This window comes from Megalobrama amblycephala, linkage group LG11 (genome assembly GCF_018812025.1).
Source record: "Megalobrama amblycephala isolate DHTTF-2021 linkage group LG11, ASM1881202v1, whole genome shotgun sequence".
NCBI classification, from domain to species: Eukaryota; Metazoa; Chordata; class Actinopteri; order Cypriniformes; family Xenocyprididae; genus Megalobrama; species Megalobrama amblycephala.
The window spans coordinates 3,938,315-3,951,298 of record NC_063054.1 but is presented as its reverse complement, the minus strand read 5'-3'; the positions used below and the strand labels follow the sequence as shown (position 1 = coordinate 3,951,298).

General features: G+C 39.6%; 1 protein-coding gene across 2 annotated transcripts in view; it reads right to left on the bottom strand.

Annotated features, from left to right (window-relative positions):
• Positions 1 to 2,482: 2,482 nt before the first annotated feature.
• The window catches only part of scara5 (scavenger receptor class A, member 5 (putative)), a 31,074-nt gene continuing 20,572 nt past the window's right edge, over positions 2,483 to 12,984 (bottom strand). For both annotated transcript variants that reach the window (XM_048208387.1, XM_048208388.1), the window contains exons 8-10: positions 8,859 to 8,924; positions 3,808 to 3,996; positions 2,483 to 3,593 (exon numbers count right to left, since the gene is read on the bottom strand). In XM_048208387.1, coding sequence (XP_048064344.1) covers positions 3,460 to 3,593; positions 3,808 to 3,996; positions 8,859 to 8,924 — 389 coding nt within the window. In that variant the 3' untranslated portion in view covers positions 2,483 to 3,459. The remainder of the gene's footprint in view (positions 3,594 to 3,807; positions 3,997 to 8,858; positions 8,925 to 12,984) is intronic.

The window sequence follows — 12,984 nt, the reverse complement described above, 5'->3', positions numbered from 1 at the left end:
AATGGTCTCTCAGTCTAGTTCTGTAGGCTACACAATCATGGGGAAGACTGCTGACTAGACAGTTGTCCAAAAGACGACCATTGACACCTTGCACAAGGAGAGCAAGACACAAAAGGTCATTGCAAAAGAGGCTGGCTGATCACAGAGCTCTGTGTCCAAGCACATGAATAGAGAGGCGAAGGGAAGGAAAAGATGTGGTAGAAAAAAGTGTACAAGCAATAGGGATAACTGCACCCTGGAGACGATTGTGAAACAAAACCCATTCAAAAATGTGGGGGAGATTCACAAAGAGTGGACTGCAGCTGTAGTCAGTGCTTCAAGAACCACTACGCACAGACGTATGCAAGACATGGGTTTCAGCTGTCGCATTCCTTGTGTCAAGCCACTCTTCAACAACAGACAGCGTCAGAAGCGTCTAAAGACAAAAAGGACTGGACTGCTGCTGAGTGGTCCAAAGTTATGTTCTCTGATGAAAGTAAATTTTGCATTTCCTTTGGAAATCAGGGTCCCAGAGTCTGGAGGAAGAGAGGAGAGGCACACAATCCACGTTGCTTGAGGTCCAGTGTAAAGTTTCCAGAGTCAGTGATGGTTTGGGGTGCCATGTCATCTGCTGGTGTTGGTCCACTGTGTTTTCTGAGGTCCAAGGTCAACGCAGCTGTATACCAGGAAGTTTAGAGCACTTCATGCTTCCTGCTGCTGACCAACTTTATGGAGATGCAGATTTCATTTTCCAACAGGACTTGGCACCTGCACACAGTGCCAAAGCTACCAGTACCTGGTTTAAGGACCATGGTATCCCTGTTCTTAATTGGCCAGCAAACTCGCCTGACCTTAACCTCATAGAAAATCTATGGGGTATTGTGAAGAGGAAGATGCGATATGCCAGACCCAACAATGCAGAAGAGCTGAAGGCCACTATCAGAGCAACCTGGGCTCTCATAACACCTGAGCAGTGCCACAGACTGATCGACTCCATGCCACGCCGCATTGCTGCAGTAATTCAGGCAAAAGGAGCCCCAACTAAGTATATATTGCTGTACATGCTCATACTTTTCATGTTCATACTTTTCAGTTGCCAAAGATTTCTAAACATTCTTTCTTTGTATTGGTCTTAAGTGATATTCTAATTTTCTGAGATACTGAATTTGGGATTTTCCTTAGTTATCAGTTATAATCATCAAAATTAAAAGAAATAAACATTTGAAATATATCAGGCTATGTGTAATGAATGAATATAATATACATAATATTCACTTTTTGAATGGAATTAGTGAAATGAATCAACTTTTTTATGATATTCTAATTATATGACCAGCACCTGTATGTGTATGTGTGTGTGTATATATATATATATATATATATATATATATATATATATATATATATATATATATATATATATATATTATGCAATGCAATATAGTCTACTAGCTGGAACTCATTCTTTATGTAAACAAACATGACGTAATGATGCAAAGATGAACGGCAGCATGCTCGAATTTCCCATAGAAACCCACCAGTACCACTCTTATTAGAAAACATTATTACAAGCTTACCATTGTGAATCAGTCTAAGATAAGGAGATAGATTTGAACACTGGCTGGTTATGTACTTGCTCAAAAGTTGATTCTGGATAGTTCTTAACCAAAAAAAGTTACGGACTGCAGCTTTAACTTTTCCTTTGATAAGCCGACGGAGTGGATGGATTTGAGACTTCAGCGATTCCAGACCTTTACTAAGCTTGTTAAAGAGGATGGAGATGTGCAAGTGAGTTGTCTCATTTACGCCATGGGGAGCGAGGCAGAGAACATTTATAAATAATTTATTGCAGAAGAGTCAGAAAATTGACTATTAATATATAAAGTCATTAAGTGATGTCTGCAACACACTGCAAAAAAGTTGGCACAGAGGCATAATAAAAGTGAAAAGATTATAGAATATCTAAGTTAAACAGTTTTGAAACAGTCCACAATTAGCAGGTGAATTGGTAATATGTGAGGATATCGTGTTTGGGTATTAAATGAACATCCACCAAAGATGGGTCATGGCTCACCACTTTGTGCCAAATTTCAGGAGAGAATTGTCTGCAATACATTGTCTAGGGATGGAGATACCTAAAAAGTCCATTAGATGGCATTGTTGTGAAACAAATATTAAAAAAAAAAAGTTTTCATTAGCTGAAATAGACATCATTTATGAGGGAATGTTTAGGTCTATTTTAAACTTTACCTCTCAAATGCAAATGTCCTCACAATGTCTAGCTGAAGGCGATCCTATGGGCACAATGGCCATGGAATATTCTGCAGGAGATGGGGCTGACGAGTGCATGTGGACAGCCCAAAACTACTGTACAGAGGCCCATGGAGACAAAAACATCACCCCAACATGACAACACCGCTCTCTGTGACAGCACAGACTAAACAGCAGTACATCAGGAGAGTGGCCTGCACTAGTCAGAAATCAGACACTCTCTGCATGTGAATCCTTTTGCATATTTTAATTTTTGCCATGTTTTTGGAGAGCATACATGGTTGACGTCTAAAATTCACTCACAGCACCTTTGAAAAGATATAGACATGTCGCACAAGTAAAGATCAGAGAAAGCCAAGTTTAAAATATCCTTCCATTCACTAATTTGACTTTGATCACCAGAAATCCAAAATGAGCAAATCAAGCCTGAACTTATCTACAAGGAAAAGCTTAGTAAAAATAACTCTTTTTTGCTAAACTATTTAAAAAGGCTTTAGTGTATATATAGCATGTTATCGCTCTTTAAAACTTATATGTATTTTATTTTGTTGTATCATTTTCATTATTCACACTGGATAATTCAGCACAAAAACAGGTAAATAATTTATTGTTGTACAATCAAGATTACTAATACTGATAGTTTAGTGTTATAATGAAGCTACTGAACAATGAGCACAGACTGTAATTGGTACTCACCATTAACTGAGGTATACAATTGCTGACCATGTCATGACATGTTATGGTCAAAGTTCTAGTTTAAAGGCACATTTTGCAACTACACAAGCCTTTAAATGTGTTAAATGTTATAAAAAAATACACTAGCATTAAAAATGTGTTCATAAAACTCTTTGGAACGTTAAATGCATCTATCTGTACACAATGTAAACTGCAGCTGGGCTTTCATTAAAAAATATTTTTTACAGACACGCACAAACACTCCAAGCAGCAGCATAGAGCACATATGCATACATACACGCTTTTCTATTAAATGTGGGATATTTTTTAATCCCTGTCTGATGGATATGGCTGGAGTATTAAGGTAGTAGTTCATTGCTGGTATGTTGACCCTGTGTCTGATCTCCAGGGCCTTTTATTCTCCCACAGTCAAGTCTTCAGCTGTGTAAAGGGACACAATACTGCTTCCTCAGATCTTGCAGTAAATCATCCACACTTAGAGGTTCATTGTCCATTCTACAGACTTGAAACAGGCTATTTGATGCAGGTCACTCCTGCATCTTCTACATGACCACAGTTGGTTTTCCCCCATCCTGAGAACTTACACTTGTGAATAGAGTCTTCAGTACCAACACAAGCAACGTCATCCATCCAAATTAACCCAGTGCCTAAAAGAGACAGAAAACTGTCAAAAATGAACCTCATAGTACATATTTTCAATCTTTATAGTTTAATATCATAGAAAAAATGCTTTTATCCAAATTACATTTGAAATTTACAATAAGTTAATACACTGCCTAGCAATTAAAACCATGACAGTACTGTAGAGAGAAATAAATCTTTGCAAGCATGTCTGTTGCTAACTCTGTTGCTGACTCTAACCTTGTCCAAACCGGCCTGTTTTGTGGATTTCTTCAGCTCCACGGTACCCCAGCATCCTGCACACCACGTCTCCATCTTTTATGTCCCAAACGTCATCGCACACTGTCCCCCATCGAAGCTCATGGAACACTTCCACTCGACCCTCGTGAGGCCCGGAGCCGTTGACAAGCCTTACCAGAGGTTCTTCAACTGAAATATACACACTTGTAAAATGATTCTATTACAAATGAAATCTTACAGAGGAACAGAGAGAAAAATAAATCTCATTTAAATATCAGTTCCACTTCATGGCCCCCAGAATATTTTGTTGCATTAATATCTAAACATGCAATATTTCAAAAGAAAGAACTGAGCCTTCACTTAAAAAACAAACAAACAAACAAAAAACATTTATTTCTAGCTTCATGGATTCTTTTTAATTGTTTTATTTCTTATTTGAATGTGGGTAAGTTTTATAAAAAGCAACATTTTGGAAAACCTGAGAAAATCATGTTTTTTCAAAGACTACAACGGCAATGCTTATATTGCTTGTTTCTGCTTCTTTGCCTGTGTTTTGATCTGGAGATTCAGTACTCTTTCAGAAGATGTGTAATAGCGCCCCCTACTGTATAACAGTGAAAACATGGATTGACTGAAAATTCCGTCAACGGCCGGCATTGTTCCACCAATGACAGGGAAAGGAGTTAACTACTATGTAAACATTTAAATTAAACATTTGATAGAATGCACTTATTCTATGCATACACTGTTAAACCCTGCTGTAAAAAACAGCCAAATTCTGACAGTAACAAACCATTTTCCATTAAAACAGTATATACTGTAGAAAACAATGCATTCTGGGTAATAAAAAAATGATGTATAAAAAGTCGAGGGTCAAGAGCTCAACTAAAGCAAACACTGATCTCCTCAATGGTGACATCAAACCAAACATTTTCGATAAAACATCAACATCTAAACTTTTGTTAATTCTCAACAAGATCTTCTGTAGAAATAAAGTTAAACTGGTCAGTAATAAGTGTAATAATGTGTAATGGCTGAAAGACAGTTGTAGTTCTTGTGTTTCTGCTTGTTTCTCCTCTTTTCAGTGATACTGCTTGTTAACAGCAGGTGTTCATCATTAATGCTCAATCATCACTTACATATTAACTTAATTATCTCACTGCAACACAGCGTCAATGTTAGGATGACACTAGAGGATGATCCTGTGCGGTTGAAAGGGTTAAAGGTGTAAGATAAAAAGACACACCCACAAAATGTATTTTAACAGTAACAAATTGTAAGTTTAAAAAAAAAAAAAAAAACAGTTATATACTAGTTTACTTGCAGTTTACTGTAAAAATGGGTTTTGTGGGTCACCATTGTGCTGAAGAGTAGAACCTGTGCTTAAGTTCAGGAGAAGATCAAAGAACATTGATGATATGCTGCATGTTGTTTTATTTAACAGATGATGACTATGTAGTTGCTGATGCAGTGAAAATCTCTTTATTTAAAATTTTTGTAATGAACTCTAATGAAATAAGTTTACAATAATAATATGCTCACATTATTATCATATAATAAATATTAGTTGGCAGTCGGTTTCTGCAAATGAAATGAGTTAACACGAGTGTTATTTTAGTGCATGGTATCTTTACAGTAACATACTGTAGTTTTTTACTGTAAAAAAACCTGGCAAGGTCTAACAGTGTACATGTTTTTACAGTGTACTTATATTATTTTAATTACCTGCATGTAATTGCAGCTGTAAATAATTTCTGCAATTACATTTATAATGACACTGTTGAACGTGTTTGTTTCCATAGTAACCCTCATTTGTTTCCATGACTACTAATCACCTACACCTGTTCCTCATCAGCCCCTTGTTAGCCTATTAGCCTTTGTGTATTTAATCTCCAGTGTTTCCTGTGTTCTTTGTCGAGTCTTGTTCCTACATGGATGTTATGTTTGGTGCACTCATTTTGTTCCTGGTTCTCTGGTCTTCATGTTTGATTTATGTTTGTTTTTGTCAATAAAACATTTGGATCCAGCTCTCCTTTTTTGAGTTTACCCTGCATTACATAAGACTCGACCACAACTGGACTCATCAGTGAGGATTATGCATCTCTGCCAAAGACGCTGAAAAAGATTGAGGACTACGTACTATGAACTGGCTCATTTGGACATGCAGATCTTTTTTCAAGGGGGGCTATCTGAGCTACTTAGCTCAATCATGTTGTTGCATGAATCTCACTGGACTCTGGAATTTTATATTAATCTGGCTCTGCATTTACTGTGGGAGTCGCAGAAGAGGAACGCAGTGCTCCCATCATGGCTGTCACACCAGAGTCTTGTCACGTCATGGCCGCCACGCCTGAGTCTTGTCCCATCATAGTCGCCATGCCTGAGTCTTGTCCCATCTTGGCTGCCACACCAGAGTCTCATCACGTCATGGCTGCCATGCCAGAGTCTCGTCACATCATGGCCGCCACGCCTGAGTCTTGTCCCATCATGGCTGCCACACCAGAGTCTCATCACGTCATGGCTGCCACACCAGAGTCTCATCACGTCATGGCTGCCATGCCAGAGTCTTGTCCCATCATGGTCGCCATGCCTGAGTCTTGTCCCATCATGGCTGCCACACCAGAGTCTCATCACGTCATGGCTGCCACGCCAGAGTCTCGTCACGTCATGGCCGCCACGCCTGAGTCTTGTCCCATCATGGCTGCCACACCAGAGTCTCATCACGTCATGGCTGCCACGCCAGAGTCTTGTCCCATCATGGTCGCCATGCCTGAGTCTTGCCCCATCTTGGCTGCCACACCAGAGTCTCATCACGTCATGGCTGCCACACCAAAGTCTCATCACGTCATGGCTGCCATGCCAGAGTCTCGTCACGTCATGGCCGCCACGCCTGAGTCTCGTCACGTCATGGCCGCCACGCCTGAGTCTCGTCCCATCATGGCTGCCACACCAGAGTCTCGTCACGTCATGGCCACCACACCAGAGACTCATCCCATCATGTCCGCCACCCCAGATTCTCGTCCCATCATGTCCACCACACCAGAGACTTGTCCCATCATGGCTGCCACGCCAGAGACTTGTCCCATCATGGCCACCATGCCAGAGTCTTGTCCCATCATGGTCGCCATGCCTGAGTCTTGTCCCATCTTGGCTGCCACACCAGAGTCTCGTCACGTCATGGCCACCACACCAGAGACTCATCCCATCATGTCCGCCACCCCAGATTCTCGTCCCATCATGTCCACCACACCAGAGACTTGTCCCATCATGGCTGCCACGCCAGAGACTTGTCCCATCATGGCCACCATGCCAGAGTCTTGTCCTATCATGGCCGCCACGCCAGTGTCTTGTCACGTCATGGCCGCCACACCCAAAGCAACAAAGGCTGTTCCAAGATGTTTGAGACTAGCGTCCAGTGTGACGGACCACCGCTGATGTCGGTACGAGCAGTCGGCATCCCAGAGGTCCCAAGTTTGATGGACTCCAGTCCGGTGGTCCCTGTGGTCCCAGCACATCCAGGTCCGGTGGTCCCAAGTCCTGTGTAATATTTCTTTCTAAAGCAACTTTTTGTAATGTCTATTTGATGCTTTTATAAAAAATAATAAAGCAAAAATAAACAAATAAGAAATAAAACAATTAAACAAGTCACCAACTACAGACATTAAGGTAATGTTTTGTACTCTCCAGCGTTTCAATATCACCCATTTTACTGCTGTCCAAGACAGAGGACTGTGGTCCCTTATGCGGAGTAAACCAATCAGAGAAGTGCGTATATGACGTTAGCAAAGCGACAAGAGAGTCAACAGCGAAAAGTAAATAATTAATGTGTTTTTGGTCATTTAAAACTGAATTCACGGCTGAACAGAACAAACTCTCGGGTCTCCCATGCGCAATCTTTGTTGATATTGAAGGAACTTTCGCCGCACTAGAGTGACGCTGTTTGCGTCACTGAAATAAATGAATCTGATTGCACGGTACGGTTTGGAGTTGACTCGAATCGCGACGGAGGGCGTAGAAGATATATCAGTCTGGCCTTGCCAGGCAACCTAAACTCTACCTTAACCTGCAACAGTGATCAGAAAAGATGATTTTGATTCTGTGGTGAGACTGATGCAGCTTACGCACAGTTGTTTTAGTCACTGGTGTCAGGGTCAGATGATAAGAGCAAGTTCATGCAGAGAGATTTTTATGTCCAAAGTTTAACCTTTCACGACATTAATGCAGAACACACTGAGAACTGTAGATCAATGAGATGGTACAGTCGGAAAACATCTCGTAAATATGTAACAGCTGTGTGACTCCTGGCAGCAAACATACACCCACACATCTGATTAAATCCACATGCATGGACCATTAGAAGGGTGTGCTCAGAGACTGAGTTTGAGAATATAGGTATAGAGAAGGAAGACTGCATTATAATATAAGTTAATGGTACAGAAAGTGGACAACTGCTCGAAAGAGGGTAATGCATTTATTAAAACTGTCTCAGTGATTGTTCACTGCATTGCAGAGACTGTCAATAAACTTTAATGGGGTGAATGAAATCTGTGCAGAACCAATCATCAGCGATCACAGTAAGATGCATCCTCTGATGTCATGCTGAAGTATGCCAAAAAAACTCATGATGACAAGGCGGCCGTGACAAGTGGTGCAGTTCTCAAGCGACTGCTCTAACAGATGGGAAATGACTTGCTGATGACACAGTTTAATGCTTGTTGGTTTAAACAACTGTGATGCAATGTTCTCTTCTAAAATTGTGTAACTCTAATAATTTTGTGTCTATAAATTATGTGTGAATATTCCCAAATACTCTGACAGTGTTCCACTGGTGTACTCAAGGGGGCAAGTGGACAGGGGGAAATGGTTGTGTATTAAAACTTTTGAAGAAAAAACTTGATAAACATTATAAGGGAATCTCAAAGAATATAACCACTAAAAAAAAATTGCATGACTTGACATTGCCATGCATTAACAAAATACATTCACAAAGTATAATTTGTAGAAAAAACACATCAATACAATGTTATAATGTGCATGAATCAAATGTTCACCTGTTTTCCCTTCTTTGTCTCCACGCTCTCCCTTCTCTCCTTTCTGTCCTCTTTCTCCTCTCACACCTGCAGGTGAAGCAGAGTTAGATGTTTACTGACCAGTACAATTCTTTAGAATTCATTTTTTTATGAGAGTAATAATGAAAATTATACAGTTTTGGAACAACATAAGATGAATAAATAATTACTTCTAAACCCTTAAATGTGTCGTGAGTTCTGAAGTGTCTATGTATTATGCACCATGTATGACTGTTACTCAAAGGTCATAACTAACAAATCCAAGTCCAAGCTAACAAATCTTTGTTCTACGATCATTTTCCATACATTCAGTTATGGGAACATTAAAATGTCCAGTTTCCTTAATGTTAATAGAACATAATTTAAAGGATAGTATGATGTTACTGAAACAATCTCTCAAGATTTCAGAAGAGGATAATTAAATAAATCACATTATTATATCTTCACTATTTCTTTCCTACATGTACAGATTTTCTTGCTGAGATTAACAAAGGTTTGGTTGTTGATGTTTTTTTTTTTTAAATAATTTTAATACATTTTAATCATCGAGTCACCATGATGGATATCAGTGTTTGTTTTAGTTGGGCTCTTGACCCTTGACTTTTGTAAACTTATTTCTCTTTCAGCAATTGCAAGTGTTGTCAGTGAACATTTGTGTATTTCTCAAGAAAGAGGAAGATGAAAAGCAGATCAACATGTTTGCTTTAATGTCATTTCAATTATTCTATTAAAGTGGTTTAAATAACTGCTTTTTCTGTAGTTTTATGACGGATTTAAACAGTTATGAATTTGAAGCATTCATAAAATAAAAATAAGTTAGTTATTGTGATAGAAAGGTCACTTGTAACACTGAAGAGATCTTCCAAAAACGCTAAAACCTCTTGTGTAAAAGTTGCGACACACTTAGACATCAACACTCATCAGTTATCACACAAACCTCAACAATGGTTTTGTATGCTGGCATGAAGCATGTTACATGACTGTTGATCGTAAATATTAGGCAATGTGATTTTAATTTTGCATCATTAAAATGCGGTTGTCACTCCTGACACTTTGCAGTGCACAAGTAGCCTTTTAATTGCATGAAAAACTAGCCATTTTAAAATGATAAGTAGAATATATGTCAGTCGTACATAGCCACAGATCTCACTTTTCTGGGCTGTACTAGTCAGCAGCATGCTTGGCCAAATCACACTGATCTTTCCCAGCTGTTTGTCACACACTGTGAAAACATGACGCATCTATTGCAATGGACCACAACCAGTGCTGTCACACATCTTGTGAGGCCCAAGTTCACAGTGGATGTAATTGAGGATGATTCTATTACAAAAACAAGGTTCTGATGTCCAATAAACACCAGAATGAAGCAATAAAAATAGGAGAAATGGGTGGATTGTTTTGGTGGAGGTTGAGGAAAGATGAAGATCAAGTGGGGGATGGTGTGGTGTTCTGGAGAACATTAGGGGAAATCATTATATGTTTTGGAAGGTGTTTAAGGAGCAGTGCATGTTCGGAGAATGAGATCAGTGGGTTGGAGTTTGAGCTCAGACTGAAATTGAAATACAGAGTGAAAATAGAAACAAAGATGTAAAGCCTCAACTAGTTCTGTTACCAGCCCAGAACCTCACACCCTGTCCAAAGCATGTTTCAGAATTGTCTGTTCACAATGAACACAAAACTGTTGTGCGACATGACACATTCATAGTTAATAAGAACATATTTTATGCTTTATGTAGAGAAAATGAGATCTATTTATTAGCAAGAGAAAGCTATACCATCTTGCTTAGTCAATTTTTAGTCAAACACTTGAACCTGAAGGTCATGAAACTAATGATTCCAGAGCTGAAGGAAACAACATTATGACATCGTGTTTGAAACTACAGGAACACACATAGTCCCTCTTCACTTCTTACTATACTGAGTTGTGACATCAAATGCAGCATACAAGGACAAATATGAGTCAATTTTACGCATTTCCCTGACAACAACATAGTGTCGGCCCAGATCTGACCCACATCTGGTCCGTGTGTAATCCACATGTACCAGAGGTGGGCCGGATCTGGGCCACACTATGTTGCTGTCTGGGTTAGGAACCCCCTAAAAAGAACCGGAAGATACCACAGAAACTGAAACTTATTTTCTTATTACACATTCCTGGTATCATTGTGGATGATATGTTACATTAGAAATGTAAAATGGCTGAAAACACATTTAATGTTGAGTAGGGTAGCACAAGGCTAACTGAAACAAAGATAAAGGGTAAGAAAAAATTAAAGATATACATCTGTGTGTCCCCAGTAGTGTTGTCAAAAGTACTGACTTCTGAAGTTTTAAAAATGTGATGCACTGAGCGCTGTTGAGCGGATTTGTAAACACCTCTGATTGGCCATTGTATTCACACGCTCATCAGATATGTCTGTGATTGGCTACAATGATCAGCGCGCAGGAGCGTTTGAAAGCGTTTGGAACTGATAGACACCTGCTTTCAAACACTCCCATGTGTATCTGTGTAAGCGCTCGGTAAAGAGTGTCAAAGATGTCTATTTACAACATGTTTTTGAAGCGTTGATCATTGTAGCCAATCACAGACATATCTGATGAGCGTGTGAACACAATGGCAAATCAGAGGTGTTTAAGAATCCACTCAACAGTGCTCAAAGCATCACATTTTTAAAATTTCAGTACTGATATGGTACTGAAGTTGGTACTTTTGCCAACACACACTAGTTAAAAGGCTTATAAATCAGTCAAATCATGTTTCTATTTAAGTCTAGTGTTTTAGGTTTCTGTTAGGGTTGGTTTAGGGGTTGAGGTCAGGTTAGACAGAAAATTTCATGAACCTGATATATAAACAATAGAAGTCTATGAGCTGCTATGATCTCACTAATATAGTTAAACTAATGTACAAACCCGATTCCAAAAAAGTTGGGACACTGTACAAATTGTGAATAAAAAAGGAATGCAATAATTTATAAATCTCATAAACTTATATTTTATTCACAATAGAATATAGATAACATATCAAATGTTGAAAGTGAGACATTTTGAAATGTCATGCCAAATATTGGCTCATTTTGGATTTCATGTTCAAGTTGGGACAGGTAGCAATAAGAGGCCGGAAAAGTTAAATGTACATATAAGGAACAGCTGGAGGACCAATTTGCAACTTATTAGGTCAATTGGCAACATGATTGGGTATAAAAAGAACCTCTCAGAGTGGCAGTGTCTCTCAGAAGTCAAGATGGGCAGAGGATCACCAATTCCCCCAATGCTGCGGCCAAAAATAGTGGAGCAATATCAGAAAGGAGTTTCTCAGAGAAAAACTGCAAAGAGTTTGAAGTTATCATCATCTACAGTGCATAATATCATCCAAAGATTCAGAGAATATGGAACAATCTCTGTGCGTAAGGGTCAAGGCCGGAAAACCATACTGGATGCCCGTGATCTTCGGGCCCTTAGACGGCACTGCATCACATACAGGAATGCTACTGTAATGGAAATCACAACATGGGCTCAGGAATACTTCCAGAAAACATTGTCGGTGAACACAATCCACTGTGCCATTCATCGTTGCCGGCTAAAACTCTATAGGTCAAAAAGAAGCCATATCTAAACATGATCCAGAAGCGCAGGCGTTTTCTCTGGGCCAAGGCTCATTTAAAATGGACTGTGGCAAAGTGGAAAACTGTTCTGTGGTCAGACGAATCAAAATTTGAAGTTCTTTTTGGAAAACTGGGACGCCATGTCATCCGGACTAAAGAGGACAAGGACAACCCAAGTTGTTATCAGCGCTCAGTTCAGAAGCCTGCATCTCTGATGGTATGGGGTTGCATGAGTGCGTGTGGCATGGGCAGCTTACACATCTGGAAAGGCACCATCAATGCTGAAAGGTATATGCAAGTTCTAGAACAACATATGCTCCCATCCAGACGTCGTCTCTTTCAGGGAAGACCTTGCATTTTCCAACATGACAATGCCAGACCACATACTGCATCAATTACAACATCATGGATGCATAGAAGAAGGATCCGGGTACTGAAATGGCCAGCCTGCAGTCCAGATCTTTCACCCATAGAAAACATTTGGCGCATCATAAAGAGGAAGATGC